The sequence below is a fragment of the Camelus ferus genome, chromosome 1, assembly GCF_009834535.1.
Source record: "Camelus ferus isolate YT-003-E chromosome 1, BCGSAC_Cfer_1.0, whole genome shotgun sequence".
In the NCBI taxonomy this organism is placed as follows: domain Eukaryota; kingdom Metazoa; phylum Chordata; class Mammalia; order Artiodactyla; family Camelidae; genus Camelus; species Camelus ferus.
The window spans coordinates 119,299,698-119,324,920 of NC_045696.1; the positions used below are offsets into that span (position 1 = coordinate 119,299,698).

General features: G+C 44.5%; 1 protein-coding gene across 7 annotated transcripts in view; it reads right to left on the minus strand.

Moving 5' to 3' along the window:
- Positions 1–2,084: 2,084 nt before the first annotated feature.
- Positions 2,085–25,223, minus strand: part of OXNAD1 (oxidoreductase NAD binding domain containing 1) — a 60,081-nt gene continuing 36,942 nt past the window's right edge. For all 7 annotated transcript variants that reach the window (XM_014564387.2, XM_032488977.1, XM_032488973.1 and 4 more), the window contains 4 exons: positions 15,833–15,974; positions 4,205–4,447; positions 3,323–3,431; positions 2,085–2,668 (listed from right to left, as the gene is read on the minus strand). In XM_014564387.2, the coding sequence (XP_014419873.1) occupies positions 2,514–2,668; positions 3,323–3,431; positions 4,205–4,447; positions 15,833–15,974 (649 nt within the window). In that variant the 3' untranslated portion in view covers positions 2,085–2,513. The remainder of the gene's footprint in view (positions 2,669–3,322; positions 3,432–4,204; positions 4,448–15,832; positions 15,975–25,223) is intronic.

Consider the following 25,223-nt stretch of genomic DNA (forward strand, 5'->3'; position numbering starts at 1 on the left):
TGAGTAGACTGAAAGGGTCTCACGTCGCAAGAAGAAACATCCTTCCAGGAATTCATGATACAGCCAGAAGGATGCTTAAGAATGCCTTGACAACAGCCCATTAGCTCTGGGCGGGCCCTTTCACCCATGAAGGAAATATCGAGTTGGAACCTACCACGTGCCCAGGAGAGCGCTGAACAAGACGGAGCCCTCCCTGCCTTACCCGCGGGAGGGTGATGGGCAGGCGGACAGGCCTGCGCCATCCGGCCTCTGGAACTCCTGTCTCAGTAGGACAAGGAAGAGCAAGTTAGTAACACACTCCTGCTCAGGCCGTGCTCTGCCAAGCACTTCATAACAGGCCCATGAGGTAGATAGTCTTAGTACCTCTGATTTACACGCGTGTGTACATGTGTGTAATTATAAACCGAAGCATAATGCAGGGACTCACTCCAGGTCATCGACCTAGTAAGTGGCAGAGCTGAGATTTGAACCCAAGCAATCTGGCTCAAGGGCTTTCCCATTAGCACTCTCAGCCCCAACACTAAATGCCAGGCCACCCCTGGCTGGAGTTCACTCAACTCTAAGCCCAGGGAGATCTTGACCAGCCCAGCAAATAAGGGCAAAAGGACAGTCTTGATCGGCAGACCAGAAATGCTGCTCAGCACTCAACACCCATGATGGCAGAGCTGGACGGAGCTACGGTCCCAGCCCAGGTCATGACCTGACCCTTCAGCAGTTCAGAGGGCCGCAGGGTGGCGGGCAGATCTGGGCTCTTGCTCTGTGCCCACAGCAGGAAGACAAGCCATGGGGTGGGACAGATGGAGCCATAGGTGGTACCTCCCTGTGCTCCCGTCTGTGATGCCCGGAAGACCTCCCCGGCACTTCCGCTCCCAGGATGGAAACCCCTGGGGTGGCCATTCTCTCTGTTCCTTTGTGAATCCTCCCTGCAGCTGCCTCGGCCAGTTGGCAGAAGAGCCCTTTACTGTCCCTGCAGCCCTGAATCTCGTCACACTGTGGCCCTCGCCTCAGAAGTGCTCAGCCCTCGGCCTGGATGCTTTGGGGCCAACAGGTGACTGATGAGGGCTCCTTACGGAGGCCAGAGCCTCCCACACGCCCCTCACCCCTGAAATGCTGACGATCACTGCCCTGAATGGACTCTCTCGCCCCCAACAGCCCAACACCCCCCTTCCCGCCTACTGAACTCACATCTGGGATTGAAACAGTTCAAAGTTCAAAACAGGGCAGAGGCTAGAACAGGGAGGCCAGCCGTCGTCAGGCCCCACAAATCACTGATGTCTTTGAGCCCGAAGTCCCTGTAAGACCTGCAGTCCCAGAGATGAGAAAGGGCTGCGTGACCTCGCTCATCAGGTAGAGAACAGAATCCGAACAGTGGGTGCCTGCATCTGCAGCTGGCCTGCCCTTCTTCCTGGACCTGTTCCCCAGGAAGGCGCCATGGCCCGGACTGCTGGTCCTAGGAAGGATTTCTTTTGTTCTGAATATCTCCATGGAGAGAGGAAGTACAGTCTGCTTTCTAGCAGTTTCACCGGAGCGGCTCTGGGATGATGCGCCATCACTCTCTGCCCACCCCAGGGGCCGCCTCCCCACCCCAGCCAGGCAGGGGTTGAACACTGGTTGCTTTCTCTCAGTCACTCAACAAGGGACGGGGGTGCTGCTGTGCCAGGCACAATGCCAGGCAAGAGAACAAAATGAAAGGCAGAGAAGCAGGATTGGGAACGGGCTCTGTACCCCCTCACCCACCCTCAGCACGTTTCTACAGACAGCCGGGCCACTGAAAACAGACTCAAGGGGGAACTCTGCAGCCATCAGCACCTTTGTCCTCAACGAGAAGCTGCCTCCTGGGTGGAGTGAGGAGGCAGGCAGCCGAGACACCGACCCCAGAAAAGGCTGCATTTGAGGAGAAACTGAAAGGATACATACTGAGGATATTCATTTACATGAAGCAAATATGCTGGATGTTCGCTTCCCTAAAGCTGCTCTCCTAACTGCTCTATTTCCAAACCCAACTCTGCTGGTTGGAAGAAGCAAGCCTGCCGGCCACACTAAGGTAAACAGAGACATTACACAGAAAGAATTTCACAGCAAAATTAAGAATAGGTTTAAGTTTATTCAACGTAAGATACACAGATTGTTGTCAAATAATTTAAAGATAGCCTATATGTCACCCACAAAACCATATCTTCATAGGATGAAATATATGGATATGTCTTTCTTTTCCTTAAGGGGAAAGAAAATCTGTATTGACCAATTTGAGGTACGGCCTGAGATAATCAGTGACTCATAAAAGCAACTCAACATGGTAAGAAAGAGTTTAATCAATGAGGCTTTTGCAAAAAGTTTATCACTTAAGACTGTCAGCCGGTTTTCCTTTTATTCAGCCAACTGGTCACTTAGTTCACAGCCTTAAAAACCTAAGACTGGGGAGAGGTCAACTCATCCTGCCAGGAATCACAGAACGTACTATCTGTCACTGTCCTGAGTGGCCCTGACGCTCCCTTTCCCGCCTCGGCCAGCTCCTACCACCATTTCTCAAAGCAAATGTGCTCCGGGGGCACGTGGCGGTCTTCCAGCTCCTTGGAGAAGAAGTCTGTCATCGGAGGTGGGCCGCAAATGTAGAACAAAGTCTCCTTCGAAATATGATCACTTAACTCCTTCTCCGTGATTCTTCCTTCTACCAAAACCAAAACAAAACAAAACAGGAAAAACACCAAGTGAAGCCAGACACGTTTGTACTGAAATGAGGAAGGACAAACCACAACTCAGCAACAGTGTTTGCTTTCAGCCACGCAAGCTCAGTGGGTTGCGTTCTGAGTCAGCGTCCGGGCCAGACCCCAGCAGAGAGCGCGCCTCCAGGTTCCAGAATTCATGGCAAACAACGTGGGCAGCTCACGGTAATGCTCTCTCCACACAGGGCCCGGGAGTGCACTGATCTCTGGGACAGATTCAAAACTGCCTTCAGCAAAGTAAATAAACTGTTTTGTGAGAAATCCTTCCAAGAAGGGAAACCTCTCTTAATGGCAAATGGAACTGATTCCATTCATAGCTGGAGTATAAAGTCTTTGTATGCATACATACACTGATGATGCAAAGGTCCCTTAAAAAATGCAGAAAATACATTTTTCATACGGGCAGGAGGAAATCTGTATGTAATAAGTCAATCCAACTAATCTCTCCTTATTCTTTCCAGGATGAATCATCTCTCAGTTCCCCAGGTAGTGACATTCCCAGCCAGCAACTCCCGGCCATAAGGCAGCTACCCTCCACCAACCGGCCGATCCACAAAATCATGGTGTGGAGATGGTCAGAATCTCTGTGGGGGACTCACCCGTGATGTATGGCTTGAGTTCTGCACTGATTTGTGCAGTCTGTTTCGTGACATGCAAACTGCACGCCATCTTCTCGGGAAATTCATTGACTAAATCGAGGATATTTTTCTGGAATGGCAAACATATTTTGGTCACACTACAATTTCAAAAAATCAAAACAGATGTTACAGCCCCCGCCTCCCCTACCGCCGGCCGCCGAACCTCCACTCCCATTCTGCGCACGTCTGCCACTTGGCTCTCTACTTAGAGAAACATTGTTTGCGGCGAGCAGGCCGGAGCATTCAGAGTAGAGGGCTATTTGGCTTTAATTGAAATCTGAATATGCTAACAAGCATATTACTGACTCTCCGGGAGTTTTTTTCTTTTTTCTTTCTCTCAAGCGGGGGGCAATTAAGCAGCAGTTTCACTGACCACAGTTGTGTCTTTTAACTGTTTCTATTCTTTTGTTCATCTTTGCAGCTGCAAAGCAACCCCGAGTGAAAGCCTTCTCTGTCAAATGTGCTTAGTTTCCACAGATGCCATCGATGGGGGTTTCCTGGACCCAGCTGGGTCCAAACTCTGTCCGTCTCCCCGATTCCTCTGCATCCAAGCCCGCTTGCAGGCCTTGTGACTCTTGGAGGGGACCCCAGGGCCACGCTGACTTTTCTGCTCATCCACTGCCAGATTCAAGCCCACCAGATCTGTCCTCTCCTGTCACTTCCCTGGGAGCCTCCTCTACACGAGCTTTTTCCATTGTCCTGGGTAAGATGGGTTGGTTCACTCTCATTTGAACATGATTAAGCCTTTTCAAGCCTGCTGCAGAGAAATCAGAATGGAGAGAAGAAAGTTCCACGGACCCTAAGACCAGAACCTAGCTACTGAAGCACACGCTTCTCCTTTACCTTAAACAGGAGCTCGCTGGTGTTTTTCGCGCTGTAGAAGAGTGTGACCGTCCCCATCTCATACCCGCTTCCTTTGTCGGCCCGTTCTCTGTGGAGATCGGCTGAGTGCCGCAGGATGGAAAGCAGAGGGTTGATTCCGACTCCCCCTGCGATCAACACCAGGTTCCTAGAGGCGTCCGCAGGCTGAGGGTCAAAGAAGAACTCTCCACCCACTCTCACGGCCACTTCAGAGCCAAGTGCACACTGAGGCAGGAGAGAAAAGCACCTTTAATCCTTGGCGGCAAAGGTCTTTAACCAAATGTTCTTCCTTAGTAAAACCAAGTGCGTCTGCCCCCTACATTTTCATCAGTTTTAGGACCATCTTTACAGCTTGCTCTCAATCTCCCGAGGGCACTGAGGGTTGATTCCAGCTGTCCATTACACAGGGCCAATTCCCCTCCGACCCCCGCCTTTGGGATGCCAACTGCACAGCCAATTCTGGTATCGAGAAAAGGAGACTCACTTCTGTAACTCTACCATTTGTTAACTTCAGGTGATGAACTGGGCTGTGGACAGAGGCACTGGACTCAGAGGACAGCCTGAGAGTCTGAGTTTCCTTGGGTGAGCAGCTGGTGCTCCTGTGCTCTGAGGAAAGCCTGAGAGCTGAGAGTCAGGATGGGGTGGGTGACACCACACTGTGGCTGCCCCGGGCTCATCAGGGCAGAGGGGTGTAGGGACCAGGCGCTTCCTCCTGGCCATCAGCAGGCAGAGCCCAGCCTGCCCCACAGGCTGTGGCTGGCACTGTGGCACTGCTCAGTACTGTCGGCTTCTCCCTGGAGCAGAAGAGGCAGCCAGAGGTTTCACACTAGGGGGTGAGGACCAGACACCCATCCAGAAAAAGCAGCTCTTACTGGTGAGGTCACTTACACCAGAAATACCACCAGTATGGAAAGCACTGGTTCTCCATGGGGGCGACACTGCCTGTGAGGGGGTGCTTTGGAAATTCATGGTGACACTTCTCTAATGTCACAATGATTTGGGGAGCCCAGCTGGCAAGAGAGGGCAGGTCCAGAGACACCAGATGTCCTGTGAAGTCAGTGATGTCCCGAAGCTGGCTCCTACTCAGAGGATGGTTAAAATCCACAGGAATTTTGTGAGCCAGTTTCTACTGGGAGTTTGGTGCCAGCCATTGTGGGAGCAAATGGGGGCTTTTTTTTTGACTTGGAGAGCTCGTCTGGCCGTGCACCATTACCTTCGGAACGACCCATGGGACATAAACGGAGCTGAAAACTGGTTTGCGAAGATCTGAGACTAGACCCTAACTCACTTAACGAAAAAACTGAAAGTACTGTTGACGTGCAGCTAACATAGCCTGAATTTTCCAGAAGGTCACCACTACGTAGACCGTACTTGGTTGTGTCCAGAATTTTACCCCCACGCATGCCCTGTTCCAGAAACCACGTCCAGTATGCAGCACGCATGCGTGGTCCTGCTGCCTCCACACACCTGCGCTGTCTGCATCCCTACACCGTGTATTCAGTGACCCTGAGCAGAGGAACAGCCACCTGACTACCTCACTCTGTCTTCTGGTTTACACACGCCCCACCATCTACACACTGAAGTACAGCCTTTGATTATGGGGCACTGTCCTTTATTCTTCCTTTGTATTATACTCACAGAATTATGTTTTTTTTAAAACTGTGTCAATTACATTAACTTTGAGTTTCATTTCAGAAATGAAAGGGGGCAGTGGCTCTGGCAGCATTGAGACCCTTTAGTTTGGAGAAAAGCACACTGATCTAGAAGCCAGAAGACATTTTCATCCCAGCCCCTAAGAAATCAGTAAGTCCCTTCATTCCTCTGAGCCTCTGCTGCCACATCTGGAAAATGGGCTGCAGTCCGTGTCCTATTCACCCCCAGGGCTGGGGTGGGCCCACGTTGGGGGGAAACACCTGCTGGCATCAAGCTCTACCTGAAGGGTATTTAAGTCATCACCGAAAAACAAACTCGAGGATTGAAGAAATTTCTACAAAAAGGGTAAGTTTGTTCCATTATGCGTTCCTGGCATAAATTAACAGAAGGAACTCCCTCCAGAGGGGTAATAACACATGTGCTTTCTGAAGACCAATCCTGAGCACTTAGGCCTGGAGCCTCGCATGACAGGTGAGCAGTAAGTACTTTTTGACATGAATTTAATTTGAGGGCTCTACAAACTTAGAGTTAATTTTAGAGAAAATCTAAGAAAAAAGGGAAATTATTTGAATTCACGGAACAGGTCCTTTTGGGTAAAGAACTGTTAAATGAATGGAACACCTTCCTCTGAGGGGAAAAAAACCCCATCTGAACTCAACTGTTTTAAATATGTAGGAGAGTTTCACACGAAGGATGGTTAAGTGGGTTTTCATTTCTGACAAAATACATTAGCACCAAGGGAGCCTTCTGTTAGGAATAACTAAAAACTAGGACTCACCACACGGGCTATACTATACCAGAGTGGTTTAATACACTCCACCCTTTCAAGTCTGGAAAACAGAAATCTTGTGGTCCGGGAAGCTCTGCCGAATGATGAGATGGGATTTAATCTCTCTACCCCTGTCCTCTTCTTCTTTGCCTGTATATTTCTCTCTTTATCTCTAAGAATCTCAGCGTGAGAGAGGCTAAGAAACGAGAGAGAAAATAATTCTCTCCAGTGGTTGTGTTAGCACGCTTAGTAATGACAACAAACACTTTAGGTTATTGTTTTTAGAAACCAGAGTATTTTCGACCCTAAAGTTTGGCAAGAAAATGGGCCCCCGGGGAAAGATAACACTCAAGAAGCCTGTTGTCTCCTTAGTGACAAAATAATCTTCCATAGATCTCTCTCCTAATTTGCTAGCATCTGGTAAGAATCAAAAGCCATCTTTGTCTTTTGTTGATCAATAAAAACTGCCAGGGTAGCGTGAACACAAGACTCAGAGTACCGGACAGTATAAAATGGAAGTGAGGAAAGGGACACTGACCATCAATTACACAGCGATGTATCTGATTTGAGTATAGATTTTCCCTGGGAAATCAACAGCTTTTCCAAAGCCACTGGAGCCCCGGCACACAATAGCTGCCTAGAACCCTTTACCCTGCCAGGAGCTTGAGCCAAGGCAGATAAAAGGAAGGAAGACATTTAAGGCACTTTATTCTCCATCCCAACAGAGTGGCCTGCTGCCACATAGACACTCACATGCCTTTATTGTCCACTCTAATAGCTTAATAAGGCAAATCCCCAGAAGGAAAACAGCCAAGTAAGAATGGTTCGAAGAAAAATTTGACTCCATAAGGCTGCATGCAACTCCCCCTGAGCAGAGTGGAGCAGGCACTACAATTAGGATGTGCATTCAAGCAATGCCACTTGGAGATTTCCTACAGCCTCTCAGAGTAAGTTCTGCAACCCAGCAGGACCCTGGGGGCCCTTCCTGGGACAGACCCCTCCCCCATGTCCTCTGCTGCAGCTCCTCTCTGAAGGACCCAGGTAATAGTATATCATGACTATTTCCTGCGTTTTTCAGATGCTGAAAACCACCACCAGGTGGGAGAAATTAACATGATGATCAAGAGCACATGACCCCAGACCAGGCACCTAAGGACTGACCATTATCGACCAATCAGAACTGTGCACAGCTGGTCACAGACCCTGGGATGCCCTTCCTCAACAGAGCCTTTAAAAGGTCTCAGCTGGAACTGTTGGTGGGGGCGGTTAGGGTTTTGGGCACAAGCCACCCATTCTCCTTGCTCGGCCCAGCAGTGAATGTTTCTCTGCTGCAAACTCCAGCATTTCGGTTTGTTTGGCCTCACCATGCATGGGGCACATGGACTCATGTTCAGGCAGTTTCGGGGAAGCCAGTGGGGAGCCTGAGCCTAGGGAGGGTCGGCCCCGGCCGAGGGCAGCTCCTTCCCTGGGTCTCAGTAGAGGCAGGAGCTCACTTTGCTCCGGGAACCAGGAGGGACTCTCACTGAGTTCAAGTCTGCCTTGGGACGAGGCTGTTTGGAGCCAAGAACCGTCTGGAACTGCATCCACACTCAGTGTCTCCGGGGGTGAGTGTCTCCAGCTCGCACAGGGCCGGGAACCCTCCCCACTCTGTCTGGGCTCGGTCCCTCCGCTAAGGGAGCTGCCCCGGGCTCATCGTGAGCCCCTCCGGGTCCCTGGCCCTCTGAGAGCCGGGCCCACCCGTCTGGAGGCCTCGTCTGGGGGTGGAAGTGGAATTTTTAGGCGACACTTCCCCTCTTATCTGTGTGACCAAACCTTATCTGCTGTTTGTGTGTGTGTGTCTGGTTTTGGGGTGAGCCACTCCGGCTGTGCAGGATGGAAGATTCTCCCTGCTTCACCCGGGCTCCTTCCCTCCTGGAAAGTGGGTCATTCTGGGCTCACTGGGAGCCCCGCTGGGTCCGTTCTCTTTCGGGAGCAGGGCCACTGTGGAGCCTCTGTCTGGGAGAGGAAGTGGAATTGGGGGGCTACATCTCATCTGAGCTTCTGTTTACGGCAACATGTTTGGGGTGTGTGTGTCAGCACTTGCACTGGCCGGTTGAGATGTCTTTAAGTATCTGGCTCATGTGTGTCCTCCCTCTTGCGTTGGCCTCGCCTGGGGCAGAGCATCCATCGGGATGTTCCCTTTTTAGCCTTGGTCTTTCATTCAGCTTCGTCTCTGATGGGGCACTGGTCAGGAGTTTCCCTTTTTGGGTCTAAGGAACTGTGACCCTGAGAGACCGTTTTGAACTATTGTTTGCTTGAGGTCTGATAACATCAGTGAATAATGAGGATGAATGATCAGAGCTCTGTTCCACCTTATATTCCCTAAGGCTGTATTTTACAAAACTGGTAGATCTTCAGTTATGCTCTCATAAATGAAAGAAAAAAAATTTTTTAATTTAACTGTGTGGGCTCAGGACTCCCTGAGATCTGGAGAACAGTGGCCCTAGTGGCTCCGCTGTTACAGCAAAGTGGGCGGCTTGCAGTTTGGCTTTTACCTTGAGTGTGAGTGTATGTACGTGAGAGAGAGAGTGTGTGAGCGAGTGAGGAGGTTTCGGTACCTGAGTTCAAATCCTGTTCTCTCCCTGGTTTTGCATGTGAGTGTGAGAGTGTGGTTATATCTATGTAACTACATCTATATAGATATAGTCTACTACTGTTATTTCTTTAAACTGAAGTGGATATTTGGGAACTGGAAAAAAAAAATCCCCAAAGATAGCCAAGGTGGTGGGGTTTTGTAAAAGGGTTTTGCATTTCTCTTCCTATGCCTTTGAGATGTAATGATTTACCTGGGCTCTCAAGGAAAGAGGGTTTTTTGAACTCAGGTGGAAAAACTATGAGATCTCTGGTTCTGTCTTCACTTAAAGAAAATAACTTGTGAATGAGCTCTATTTAATTGACTTAAGAGTATTTAATTAGTAAACACTTTTAAGTACAGAAGCAGCTAGACAACAAATTAAAGGCTCATGTGACCTAGGAAATATTTAATATTGCACTGACACCTGATATTAGAACTAGCTTAGGCTTGTTGATATGATCAGTACAGACATGTCTCTTGCGGTAACTAGGGTTACTGAAGGTCAGTAAGTTCACGTTTCTGATGCAGAGTTCGTCAGCAGAAAGAAATGACCAACTTGGTATGATGAAATTATTACAGGTGAAATTAAATGCAAAAGATTTAAGAGCTTTGGGTGAACTCCTTAGAAATGGTTATGTTTTAGACATGTCTACTTAAAAATGATCTCTCCAAGACATCTGGTAACTTGAAATTTTAGAGTTGTGCTAAATTAAGTTAAATGATGGAAGTTTATCAAATAGTTGAATACGTCATTCCCGACCAAAGTAAGACGCTGAGACATTCACTAGAAATTAAGATTTTTAAGAGTTGAGGATTCAAATTTAAATATGTAATGAAAGCTACTGAAAATAATGGAGAAAACATTTCAGTATACAGTAGGAAAGTAGGATATATATTTTGACTAAGAAACTGAGGAATGGAGTTGCATTTTGTTGAGGGAAAAGAAAGTGATGTGGTTGTTTCTAGATGGGGGAAAAAATAAGGGACAAACTAATATGGATACAGAAAGTTGTGGAAAGGGGGCCCTAAAAAAGCAGTTCTGTGCATGGTCAGGCTGAGATTGGATTAAACTTAATTAGATAAACGGATTTTGTTATTAAAAGTAGGCTGGTGCAGGACTAGATCTGGTTCCTCTGTAAGAGAACAAGTTTACTTAGAATGCCTCTGATAACAAATGTGTGTAACTTTTTGATTATTTTGACAAACTTCCTATCAAATTCTAATTAACGTTCTTTTGACTTCAGCTAACTTTGGGATGCTTCAAAGAGCCCCTGAGGCATCTCAGAGAAAAATAATTAAACTAACTAGGATTGACTGGTATGTTAAATTACATGGGAAGCGTTATCAAATGAGTGATAAGCCTCCTCAGATTATACGGTATGGATAAATGCTATTAATATAGATATGTGAGAAATTACACAGAGTTTCTGAAGTTTGGATGTGTCCTGGCATAATGCTGTAAGTCATAATTCTGGCTGTTATCTTAGAATGTTGTATGCCACGGCAACTTGATTAAGTTCTTTGTCAAAAACACTGTAATCAGATCTTTCACCTTGCCTTTTTCTGTCTTTCATCACTCACAGTTAAGCAGGTGCTTTGCGAAACTGCTTCATCTTCAAGAAGATTCATAAAAGGGACTCTGACAAGTACAGGTCTCTCTTCAATCATATTGCTGAGCTCGGTAAGAGACTTTCAAAGTCTAAGGAAAACTCTGATTTCATAAAACTTAGTAAATGGATTAATTACGTAAGACTGAGTGAACTGATGAATACAGTTATAATTACCCGGTTGTCTGAAATACTATTGGCTTTTGATCTTTTTTTTTTAATTAAACTGTTCACCAGATGTTTGTCTCCCTATCAATATTGCCCCCAATGTTTAGGACAGAAAGAGAACTGTCTACTGGAGCTGTCATAGACGGTAACTACTCATGACGTGTACCACTGCGTGCTTTAAGTCTGCTGCTAAAAGCACATGTACGATGCTTGTGTGACAACTGGGTGTAAGTGATAAAATGTATGGCCTGTAAAGGGTTTGCCTGTTAACATACCTCTGAGCCTGTTCACCTTATCTGGTTTGTTTTCCCCCAACATGGATAACCAGGCAAATGTAACGGAGGCCCGGCACCGAGGGACATTATCTGGACCTGGGACAGGAGCCATCACTTCAGCTTCAAGGGACAGATATTTTGATCATCAGTGCTTTCTACTGAAAGATTAGTAATCGAAAGAGGAAACAAACGGGGAAGTCTGCACATACAGAGGTATGAGGAAGTCATTCTGGCTTATGCATGGTTTGACTTAAACTTTGCTGACCAAAGTGGCCTGTTTTCACGGCCTTTTGGACAGGCACTGCACACCTGCTTTGGCCTTGAGGAGGGGCCTGCACTTGAAAGTCAGAAATGGAGTAGCTGTGGTTCAGACCTCTGAGGTAAACCTAGGTGGCCACTGTGGGTGATCTCAGACACGTTCCTGTATTGTTGAGAACTCGAAATCTCTGAGCTGTGTCAGACTCAGGATGCCACCAGCCATTCTCAAAGCAGTGTCTGCTGGCAGGTGGCAGCTGCAACCTTACGACCTCAAGGTCTCCTCTTATAACTACTAAATTTTCAGACAATAAAATTGCTTTAGATCAGATGTTAGCAGAAAAAAGGAGACACGCACAGTGGCCAACAGCTCTTGTTATGCCTATGTTAGTACATCAAAAGTTAAAAGCTACTCAAATAAAAGTAGACAACTGGTTACCTGGCTTCCAAGTGCCAGGTCCAGACTGGTCTTCAGGCTTATTCTCCTGAATTCCTCAGGGAATGAGCTTAATCATACAAGGCTCGGATCCCGGACTTGGAACTTGGGGATATTTCCAATTTGGTACCCACTCCCCAATCAAGGTAGGACTGCACCCAGTTTCAGCAGGAAGTAGCCAGAGCAGTCGTTACCCGGTCCCCTGACAGATCAGGGGAGGATGGAACAGGATTCGAGGTTGAAAGCGAGTGCCTCTGCCGAGCTGATGACGAACCTATCCAAAACATCACTCCCCTTCCTGCCCCTCACCTGTTCGCCTTAAGACCGAGAGGGCTCCAGGAAAAGGGGGACCTGTGACCAAATGTGACAGGATACCTGGGTGCCTTCCCAGGACAGGCCCTTCCCCCACATCCTCTGCTGCAGCTCCTCCCTGAAGGACTCAGATAATAGCATCTCATGGGTATTGCCTTAAGGCTTTCAGATGCTAAAACCACCACCAAAGGGAAGATATTAACTACATGATGATCGTGAGACCCCGGACCTTCTGGCGCCTAAGGGCTGAGCACTATCAATCAGGGAACTGTGCGAAGCTGATCATAGACCCCGGGACGCCCCTCCTCACCTGGCCTTTAAAAAGGCTCAGCTAGAATCCTACGAGGGAGCTTGGGGTGTCTGGGGCACGAGCTACCCGTTCGCCTTCCTCTGCTCCAAACTCCAATGTTTCGGTTTGGCCTCACGGTGCGTGGGGCCTCGACCCTGCATTCAGTAATAGCTCCCTCACTGACGTGCCAATGAGGCATGAAACCAAGCAGGGCACTCTGGAGCAGGGCCAGGTCAACGGTCACACAGGCAGCTGACGACTGGAGGGGGCTCGTGGCACTAGGAGCTGGGCACATGGACCCCTTGCTGGTCCCACCTCTAGGGTAACACTTTGACTCAGGATGCAGCCTAGAGACAGTGATGGGCGGAAAATCCAAACAGCGTCTCGAGAGGAATGAGGCTGCTGAGACCACGCCAAAGGGAAGACGCAGAGGTCAGAGGGAAAAACGTGACAGGATACGTTTACAATGGAAATAATAAAGCAAGCAGCTGGAAATGTGTAAACAGACACAACTCGACATGTAAACTATAAGAAGAATATATATTCTTTCCGCTGCTATAGATTCAGACATCCTTTACTGTTTAAGGTACCTTAAAGTAACACTTATTTTGTTGTACAGTTCTGTGAATTTTAGCACAGACATAGGGAAGTGTACCTACCACCAAAATCAAGATACTGAACAGTCCCATCACCCCAAACTCCCATGTGCCATCCCTTTCTGCTCACATCCCCCCACCCCCGCCCTAACCACTGATCTGTTTCCATCATCATATTTTTGTCTTCCAGATTGTGGCATAAATGGGATTACAGAGAATATAGCCTTTGAGACTGGCTTCTTTCCCTCAGCAGAACACCACAGAGACTGGCCCACACTGCTGTGAGCATCCACAGTTCATCTCTTTTTACTGCTAAGTAACAACACAGGCGGACCTGGGAGGTACTGCGTGTCTGGTTCCAGACCACTGAGATAAAGTAAGTCAAGTCAATCTTTTGGTTTCCCAGGTTCACATAAAAGTTCACACTGTACCGAAGTCTATTAAGTGTGCAATAATAGTGTTGTGTCTAAAATGAATATTATGGGCGCAATGTCTAAGAAGACAATATACATACCTTAATTTAAAAAATACTTTGCTAAAAAAAATGCTAACAATCATCTGACATTGCAGGGTTGCCACAAACCTTCAGTTAAAAAAAAACTCATTTGTCTGCAAAGCGCACTGAAGTGAAGCACAGTACACACTGCGTGAGTGTATCACAGTTTTACCCAGTCACCCACTGAGTGACATTTGGGTTGTTTCTGGTTTTTGCCAATTACGAACAGAACCACTATAAACACTCACGTACAGGTTTTCAGAGAGCAGCTGTCTGACTTCTATAGTATGAGTACCTAGGAGTGGTACTGCTGGGTATCACGGTAAGTGTATACTGAATTTCCTAGGAAACTGCCAAAACATTTGCTAGAATGGCTGTGGTGTCCTGCACTCCTGTGGAAACATAAGCAGCGTCAGAGTTCCAGTTGCTGCACGTCCTTGGCAGCGCTTGGTGGTGTGGATATTTTTAATGTTGGTCAGCCTAACGGGTCTGCAGAGGTATTCCACTGTGTGTGGCTATAATCTGCAACTCCCTAATGACGTCGAGCACCGTTCCACTGCTTATTCGCTATCCTGATGTCCTTTCTCATGCAGTGTGTGTTCAGTCCCTTTGCCCCTTGTAAAACTGTGCTGTTTTCTTTTTGCTGACTTTTGAGAGTTCTTTATGTATTCTGGATACAAGTCCTTTGCTGGACATCTAATTTGCAAATATTTTTCCTAGTCTATAGCTTGTTTTTAAAAATTCTGTTAACAGTGTATTTTGCAAAGTTTTGATTTTGATTAAGTCAAATACATAAACCATCCCTTTTATGGATCTTGCTTTGGGTGTCAGGTCTAAGGACTCTGCCTACCCTCCAGTTCAGAATATTTCTTTCCTATGCTTTCTTCTAAAACCTTTCTAGTTTCACATTTTATACTTACACCTACAACATATTTTGAGTTAACTTTGAATATAAAGTATGAGATCTAGGTCAAGGTTCTTTTTTTGCATATGAATAGACAATTGTTCCAGCATTATTTGTTGAAAAGGTTACTCTTTATCCATTGACTTTCTTTAGCATCTTTGTCAAAAATCAAAAGGCCAGCGGGGTGGGCAGAGCTCAGTGGTAGAGCACGTGCTTAGCATGCATGAGGTGCCGGCTTCCATCCCCCAGTACCTCCATTTGAAGAAAAAAAAAAGGCCAGTGGTGTGTCAGTCTATTTCCGAACTCTTTGTTCCATTGATCTACATTCTATCCTTTCATCAATACCACATTATTTTGATTCCTGCAGCTTTATTTTAATCTTAAATTTGAGTAACGTGATTCCTCCCACTTTAGTCTCCTTTTTCAAAACTTTTTGCTATTCTAGCTCCTTTGCCCATCCACATAAATTTAAAAATCAGCTTATCTGTATCTACGGTATTTGTCCTGGTACATTCCTTTGTGGTAAAGGGGACAAGAAGGTGCCTGGGATGGGGTGGAGGTTATTGGCAAGTACAGAAGCACACGCTGGAAGCGAAGGGGATGGCAGTAAAAAGGGACAAGGGTCAAAAACTAAGAAGACAAGTAACTGATCTGTTCTGAGCTCATGTAGGGCTGTGCTGAGTCCCACAGGGAAGCATGAGTTGTCAGCAGCAAATGTGGACTCCTGCTCAGAATCACGTGTGAAGAGCTCTCTGGAGACTGAAACGGACAGGCAGTGGCACCACTCTCTGGGCATGAGAAGTAAGTAATCAGAGATCGTTCCCCCTCTAAATGATGACAGAATGATAGCTTAATTCCCTTTATGTAGGTGGATTAGGACAAAATAATCTGATTTATAGATATACCATTTATAGGATATACAGAAAGCCAATTTTCAAAAACTTACATATAAAGCAAAATGTTTTAATCCTAAAGGAGGAAATCAACTGAATACTGTTTGGTGACCCAGAAGGTACTTCCAGGCCCCAGAGCATCTCTGCATCATCCTCAGTGCATCAAGAAGATCCTGATACTTTAACCTTTCTGGAGTCTGAGTTCTGGCTGCACAAGAGTCCTCTGGGGGCATAAGCCCCATCACTCAAGCCTTTGTTCCTTAGGTGGATTAAGTGAGCTGAACACAGATTTTGTGGGAGGCAGAGAGCCCAGATCTCCAAGTTTACACAGAGGCTTGCTCACCTGATTGTGAACCCAGAGAGCAGGAGGGTGGTTCGTATACTTCACTGCCAAGTCTATCATTCTGTCTTGTTCTAGCAGTCTAGGGCTGGAGCATATGGAGAACCCACCAACCACAGATACTCCTGGGATGAAGAAATCAACCCTACAAAGAAAAGCAAATAAATTAAACTGTTGAAACAATTTTAAAGTCGGTAACAAAATAAACAAAACTGACAAACTTTTAGCTAGAGTGCCCAAGAAAAAAAGGAGAAAAGATGAAATTACTAAAATCAAGAATGAAATACGGGATGTTATCACCAGCCTTACAAAAAAAATACATACATATATATATAAAGGAAGTCTATGAACAACTGTAAGACCAAAATATTAGGTAACTTACATGAAATGAATGCATTCCTAGAAAAGCACAAACTACCCAACTGGATTCAAGAAGAAGAAAATCTGAACAGACCCATAACAAGTAAATGGATTGAATTAGTAATTTTTAAACCTCCCACAAAAAAAAGGATAAGTCCAGATGGTGAATTCTACCAAACACTTAAAGAAGAATTAATGCTAGTCGTTCAAATTCTTCCCCCAAAACTTTAGAACACTTCTTAACTCATTCTATTTCAGTATTACCCTATACCAAAACCAGACAAAGATATCACAAGAAAAGAAACCATTAATGACAACCTACGGAATGGGAGAAAATATTTGCAAAAGATAAAACTGACAAAGGCTTGATCTCCAGAATATATAAACAGTTCATACGAATTAAAAAGAAAAAAACAAACAACCCAATCCAAAAATGGGCAGAAGACCTAAACAAGCAATTCTCCAATGAAGACGAATGGCCAACAGGCAAATGAAAAAATGCTCAATGTCACTAATTATCAGAGAAATGCAAATCAAAACTACACCAGACAGAAGGGCCATCATTCAAAAGTCCACAAATGATCAATGCTGGAGAGGGTGTGGAGAAAAGGGAACCCTCCTACACTGCTGGTGGGAATGCAGTTTGGTACAGCCATTGTGGAAAACAGTATGGAGATTCCTCAAAAGACTAAAAATAGATTTACCATATGACCCAGCAATCCCACTCCTGAGCATATATCCAGAGGGAACCTTAATTCAAAAAGACACCTGCACCCCAATGTTCATAGCAGCACTATTTACAATAGCCAAGACATGGAAACAACCTAAATGTCCACTGACAGATGGCTGGATAAAGAAGCTGTGGTATATTTATACAATGGAATACTACTCAGCCATAAAAAATGACAACATAATGCCATTTACAGCAACATGGATGTCCCTGGAGAATATTATTCTAAGTGAAGAAAGCCAGAAAGAGAAAGAAAAATACCACATGATATCACTCATACGTGGAATCTTAAAAAAAAAAAAAAAAAAAAAAAAAGACAAATGAACTTAAACATAAAACAGAAGCAGACTCAGGCACAGAATACAAACTTATGGTTGCCAGGGGGGAAGAGGGTTGGGAAGGGACAGACTGGGAATTCGAGATTTGTAGATACTGACAGGTATATATAGAATACATGAACAAGTTTATACTGTATAGCCCAGGGAAATATATACAAGATCTTGTGGTAGCTCATGGTGAAAAAGAATATGAAAACGAATATGTGTACATTCATGTATGACTGAAAAATTGTGCTGTACATCAGAAATTGATACATTGTAAACTAACTCAATTAAAAAATGAGAAAAAAAGAAACTATAGATCATTATCCCCTGTGAATATAGATGCAAAAAATCCCAGGAATACAAGATTCATTTAACATATGAAAATCAATCAATCGAATAAACTGTTTAACAGAATAAAGGATGAAACCCATGTGATCATCTCAATAGGTACAGAAAAGGCATTTGACAAAATTCTACATCCTTGCATAATAAAAACACTCAACAAACCAGGAATAAATGGTAACTTCCTCAACTTGATAAAGGCAACTACACAGTATCTACAGCTAACATCATATTTAATGGTGAAAGGCTGAAAATATCCCCCTTAGCTCCGAGTAGAAATGCTGAGTAGAAATGTACTAGGGGTTCTAGCCAAAGCAATTAAGCAACAAAATGAAATGAAAGACATCCAGATTAGAAAGAAATTGCAGATGACATAACATCTTAAAAAATCCTAAGGAATTTGCTATTAATATATTACCATTAGTAAGTTTAAAGTTGCAGGATATAATAACAAAAAACTGTATTTCTACACAGTAGCAATGAACAATCTGTGAAATTAAGAAAAGGAATTCTATTTATAATAGCACAGAAATAATAAATGGGAATAAATTTTTAAAAAGCAGTATAATTTGTACACTGAAAACATTATTCAGAAGAAGAATTAAAGAAGAGCTAGGTGATGGCCAAGATGGCAGAGCAGAAGGAGCCGGAGCTCACCTGCTCTCATGAACACAAAATCACAACTTCAGAATGACCACTGATAAAGACTGGAACCTATGAGAAAAGATCTTCCAAAATTAAAGACATAAAGCAAACACAACAAGACAGGCAGGAGGGGTGGGCTTGCAATATAATCAAATCCCACCCCCTAGGTGGGCGGCCCACAAACTAGAGAATACACTGCAGAGATTACCCCACAGGATGAGAGTTCTGAGCCCCACGTCAGGCTCCCCACCTGGGTGTCCAGCACCTGTTAAGAGGAGCCCTGCCGAGTGTTTGCCTTTGAAGGCCAGCGGGGCTTAAGTGCAGGTGTTCTACAGGACTAGGGGAAACAGAGACGTCACTCTTAAAGGATGCACACAAAATCTCACACTCACGGGGACCAAGGGACAAGAGCAGTGACTTCATAGGAGCCTAGGTCAGATCCACCTGCTGGTCTTGGAGGGTCTCCTGGGGAGGCCGGGGTGGCTGCAGCTCACCCTGAGGACACAGACACGGTGGTACACACATGTATTGGGGAGTATTCATCTGCAGGAACTCTCCTTCCTGGAGGCTGACTTCTTGCTTGGGTCATTGGCACCAACAGCCTGGAGTCTCCAGTGCTGGGCCAAACAACTAACTGGATGTGGACACAGCCCCACCCATCAGCAGACAGGCTGCCTAAAAACTTCTTGAGCCCACAGCTGCCTTTAGACACGCCCCTAGACAGAGGGGCAGGACCCAGCTCCACCCACTAGTGGACAGGCACCAGCCCCTCCCACCAGGAAGCCTGCACCAGCCGCTAGTCCAGCCTCACCTACCAGGCGGCAGACACCAAAGCAAGAAAACTGCACTCCTGTAGCCTGCGGAAGAGTCCACAAATGCAGGACAGACACAACCCTGGGACCAGCTGGCCCCTGGGCGACGGGAGGGAAGTGTACCTTCTCCAAGGTCGAGAAACTTAACTAGCCTACAAATCTAGACAGAATGAGGCAGCAGAGGAATATGTTCCAGACAAAGGCCCAAGATAAAATTCCAGAAGAGGAACTAAATGATGTGGAAATGGGCAATCTACCTGAGACAGAGTGAGAAGCTAGCAGTCTTCAACACAGACTCAGAAGATATAAAGAACCACCAACCAGAGTCGAATACAGTAACTAAATGAAGAAAACACTAGAAGAAATTAACAGCAGAATAAATTGAGGCAGAACATACCTCAACATAATAAAGGCCATATGTGACAAACCCACAGCTAACATCATACTCAGTGGTGAAAAGCTGAAAGCATTTCCTGTAAGACCAGGAAGAAGACAAGGCTGCCCATTCTCACCACATATTCAACACAGTCTGGGAAGACCCAGCCACAGCGGTCAGAAGAAAAACAAAAGGAATCCAAATTGCAAAGGAAGGAGTAAAACTGTCGCCATATGCAGATACCATGACACTATACATAGAAAACCCTAAAGACACTACCAGAAAACTACTAGAGCTCATCGATGAATTTGGTAAAGATGCAGGATACAAAATTAGTAATATACAGAAATCAGCTGCATTTCTGTACACTAACAATGAAACAGCAGGAAAAGAAATTCAGGAAACAATCCCATTTACCACTGCATCAGAAAGAATAAAATACCTAGGAATAAACCTACATAGGGAGGGAAAAGATGTGCCTCCGTAAACTACAAGACACTGATGAGAGAAACTGAAGACATTAACAGATGAAAAGATATATCATATTCTTAGATTGGAAGAATCAATATTGTTAAAATGGCCATACTACCCAAGGCAATATACAGAGTCAATACAACCCCTATCAAATTACCAGTGGCATTTTTCACAAAACTGGAAAAAAAAATTTTTTAAATTTGTATGGAAACAAAAGACCCTGAATAGCCAAATCAGTCTTGAGAAAGAATGCAGCTGGAGAAATCACACTCCCTGACTTCAGACTATACTACAAAGCTACAGTAACCAAAACAATATGGTACAGGCACAAAAACAGACACACAGATCAATGGAACAGGATAGAAAGCCCAGAAATAAATCCATGCACTTAGGGCCAATTAATCTATGACAAAGGAAGTAAGACTATACAATGGCAAAAAGACAGTCTCTTCAGTAAGTGGTGCTGGGAAAACTGGGCAGTTACTTGTAAAAGAATGAAATTAGAACAATCTGTAACACCATATACAAAAATAAACTCAAAATGGATTAAAGACCTAAATACAAGCCTGGATACTCTAAAACTCCTAGAGGAAAACATAGGCAGAACACCCTTTGACCTAAATCCCAGCAATATTTTTCTTGGCTCCATCTCCTACAGTAATGGAGATAAAAGCAAAAATAAGCAAGCGGGCCCTAATTACATTTAAAAGCTTTTGTGCAGCAAAGGAAAGCATAAACAAAATGAAAAGGTAACCTACGGAATAGGAGAAAATATTTGCAAACAGTAAGACCGACAAGGGACTGATTTCCAAAACACACAAACAGCTCATACACCTTAATATCAAAGAAACAAACAACCCAATCAAAACATGGACAGAAGACCTAAATAGACATTTCTCTGAAGAAGATATACAGATGACTAACAGGCACATGAAAAGATAATCTATATCACTAATTATATGAGAAATGCAGATCAAAACTACAATGAGGTATCACCTCACACCAGACAGAATGGCCATCATTAAAAAGTCTACAAACAAATACTGAAGAGGGTGTGGAGAAAAATGAACCCTCCTACACTTGGTGGGAATGTAAACTGGTGCAGCCACTATGAAGAACAGTATGAAGTTTCCATAAAAAAACTAAAAACAGACTTCCTGTATGATCAGCAATCCCACTCCTGGGTACATACGCAGAGAAAACTCTAATTTGAAAAGACACCTGCACCCCAATGTTCACAGCAGCAATATTTACAATAGCCAAGACATGGAAGCAACCTAAATGTCCACCAGCAGATGACTGGCTAAAGAAGTTGTGGTATATTTATACAATGGGATACGACTCAGCCATAAAAGGAATGAAATAGTGCTGCTTGCAGCAACATGGTTGGACTTAGAGACTGTCGTGCTAAATGAAGCCAAACAGAGAAAGAATACAGTATGATATCACTTATATGTGGAATCTAAAAAAGGACACAAATGAACTTTGTTACAAAACAGAGAGAAACTCACATAGAAAAGAAACTTATGGTTACCAGGAGGGAATGGGGGGAGGGATAAATTGGGAGTTTGGGATTTGCAGATACAAACGATATAAAATAGATAAACAACAGGGACCTACTCTACAGCACAGGGAACTATTTTCAATATCTTGTAATTACCTACAATGGAAAAGAACCTGAAAAAGAATATGTGTATCACTCTGCTGTACACCTGAAACTAATACAACATTGTAAATCAACAATACTTCAATAAAAAAATAAAATCAAAGAAGATCTAAAGAAACAGAAGCTTCCAATGTTCACAGACTGGAAGACTTAGTATTATTAAAATGGCAGTAGTTCCCAAATTGGTCTACAGATTCAATGCCATACCTATCAAACCCCAGCTGGTTTCTTTCCAGAAATTGACAAGTTGATCATAAAACTGATATGAAATCAAGGCACCCAGAATCATCAAAGCAAACTTAATAAAGAAGAATAAATTTGGAGGATTCACACCTTCTGATTTCAAACTTACCATAAATCTACAGTAATGAAGGGAGTGTGGTACTGGTATAAGGACAGGGGTATATATCAATGACAAAGAATTCAGAACCCAGAAATAAACTCTTAAATTTATGGCCACTGGTTTTCAACAGGATACCAACACAATTCAATGGCAAAAGAACAGTCTTCTCAACAAGGGGTACTAGGACAACTGAATATCCACACAAAAAGAATAAAGCTGGATCCCAACCTCACACCACATACAAAAATTAACTCAAAATAGGCCACAGACTTAAATGTAAAAGCTAAAACTTATAAACTCTTAGAAGACTTACATAGAGGTAACTCTTCATGGCAAGTTACTTAGAAATGACACCAAAACACAAAGATTAAAGGAAAAATGGAAAAACTAGACTGCATAAAATTAAAACTGTGCTACAAATGATACCATCCAGAAAGTTACAGGACAACCCACAGAATGGGAAAAAGTATATTCATGTATCTGATAAGGGACTTGTACACAGGCTGTTTAAAGAACTCTTTCAAGTCAGTAATAAAAAGACAACTCAAATAAAAAATGGGCAAAGGATTTGTATAAACATCATCCAAAAAAGATACATAAGTACATAAGAGATGCCCAACATCATTAGTTACGAGGGAAATGCAAATCAGAATCACAAGGAGCTATCACTTGACACTCACTAGGATGGATCAAAAAGACAATAATCAAAAAGACAATAAACAGTGTGAGGATCTGGAGAAATGAGAACCCTTACAGATTGCTGGTGGGAATGTAAAATGGCATGGCCACTTTAGAAAACAATTTTCCAGTGCCTGAAAATGTTAAACACACTTACCATATGACCAACGATTCCAGTCCTAGGTGTATACTGAAGAGTAAAGAAAATATATGTCCACTCACAGACATGCACATGAATGTTCTAACAGCATTACTGGTAACAGCCTGAAGGTTTCAAAACAACCTAAAGGTTCATCAACTGGTGAATGCATAAACAAAACGTGGTACAAGGTGGAACGAAGTACTGATACACACCACACATAGATGAACAGTGAAATTATGTTAGGTGAAAGAAGTCAGTCATAAAAAAAGACCACATGTTGTATAATTCCATCAGTATGAAATGTCCACAACAGGCAAATCCATCAGGACAGACAGCAGAACGGTGGTTGCCTAAGCGGGTGAGGACGGAGACCAAATGATAATTGGTACAAGGTTCATACATTTCTGGGGCGATAATGATGTTGTTCCAAAATTTGATTGGGATGATCACCCCACAGTTCTGTGAATATACTAAAAGTCACTGAATTGTGCATTTTAAATGTGAATTTTGTGATATGTAAAGTTATCTCAATAAAAGTTTTTTAAAAAGTGTTAAAAAAAAAAAAGTCAACAAAAACTCACTGACATTTGACAAACTAACACGCTGGTGTGGCCTCCTAAATTTCTAAAGTCTTACGTCTCCTTCTCTTGTAACCACTCTCCTGTGGTCCAGAACTCTTGTGAGTTTCAAGCCTTCAATAATTCTATGCCACATAAGTTGTTGTTTTTTTTGGTGGGGAATTCTAGGAAATGTAACAAATCTAGTCACAAACCAAAGAAATCCCACCACAAAAAATTCTCATCTCCACGTCTAGGAAACTCAAACATCCGATCTAGCTGTTTCTCAGCCGTCAAAGAACAAAAAGCATCATCCTCCCAGGTAGCCTTCCCTCCAGCAAGCGTACTCGAAAAGCACTTGACGTTCTCTACTGACTTGATCTACAGCCTTCAGACATCTGGTCATTTTTTATAGTCTTAAAAAACCCAGTTCTGGACTGGAAGTCCTCCAGGAAAGGGCCCACGGCTACTTCCACCTCTGTTCCCTCGATTCTTTCCCATGAATATCTTAATTTCCCTTTCATTTCAGACCAGATACAATTTAAAAGACTACATTTAACATGTACTAGCACAGCTGCTCCGTGCTTTCAGAGAAGAGGTACATGGCATCCCCACAGCTTCTGTGTTAAAAGTAAAGAAACCCACGAGCTACTTCTGCTGCTTTATGTCTTGAACTACAGCACCCTCTGCTGCTTGATGCTGACAAAGGCCTTTCTGTCAGGTGAGTGAAAGGGAATCCCTCTTCCCGAGCAACTTTGGAAACCTACTTTTAAGAAAAAGGACTCCTTCGTTAAATGCTACAGAAAAATTTCACCTGAATGGACTTAATATGCGTAACACATATTTAATAAGATACCTTTCCAAGGAAGAATTAAGTTTCAAACAGACACACACACACACTTCTTTAAAAATGGCCTTTGCAGGATCAGCACTTTTGGAGCCAAGAACTGAGGCCCCTACTACCCGCCCAGGTGAGGGAGTGTATGAAGAACAGAGAGGGGGCCTGATTCTGCAGCGAGGCCCGCACACACACAGGTCCACATCCAGCGTGACACACCAGGCAGCCGGGTCCTGCGCGGAAGGCAGCCCCAGGGCCCAGCACGGAGCAGCACACAAACCACGGCTGAGGGACAACGTTCATCAGGAAATCCCAAGACTTGTTAGCTGTCAGCAACCATACTTGGTGAACACGCCAGGCAACATCTGCCCACCACGTACAGGCACCGGGGCTGGTGTTGGAAGGTAAAGCTGCAGGTATGTGTTGGTTCCCGTTCCCTCCTAATGGGAGGAAAATTAACAAACATGACTAAAGGGGCTATGAAAAAATCTGCTTAGGAGAGAGAATGCTCATCACTGGGGAGCTGTCTGGAGGTACCTGTACTTCGTACAGACTTCTTCTTGGCTCCAACATACGTGATCTTGATTTTATCAGGAAAATACTAATAAAGCCACTGCTTTATAAAAAAAAAAAAAAAAGAAAGAAAAGCTGCTTGGGGGGTGGGATGCAGGGAGGGAGGAGAGGAAGAACTAGTCCATTATCTTGGGGGGGAGGAATTAAGACAGACTTCACAGAGGGGTCTAAAAAGACACAGCACTCATCAGACAAGCAACAGAGGACACAGCCTGAACAAGGATGCAGTCAAGGAGCCCAGCACCCCCTACGTGTGGGTGTGTGAGTCAGGCTACAGAACATGGCATGTTCACTGTATACTGTCTACACTGCTAGAGGGGAGGGGAAGGGTCTTATATCTCCCATCTTGCTCCTCTAATCGAATCACCTTTCTCCCTCCTCTAGTCGAGCTCAGTCACTTTCCAGCATAAAATCTTGTGTTGCCTTGTACAGAGTCAGAGACACACTGTCTCTCTTCAAAAAGGCTTTTTTTTGGCCTTGCTCCCCGGGGCGGTGGGTGCCCTGTGCGCAGCCCAAGGCTGGCGTTGAGTACTGA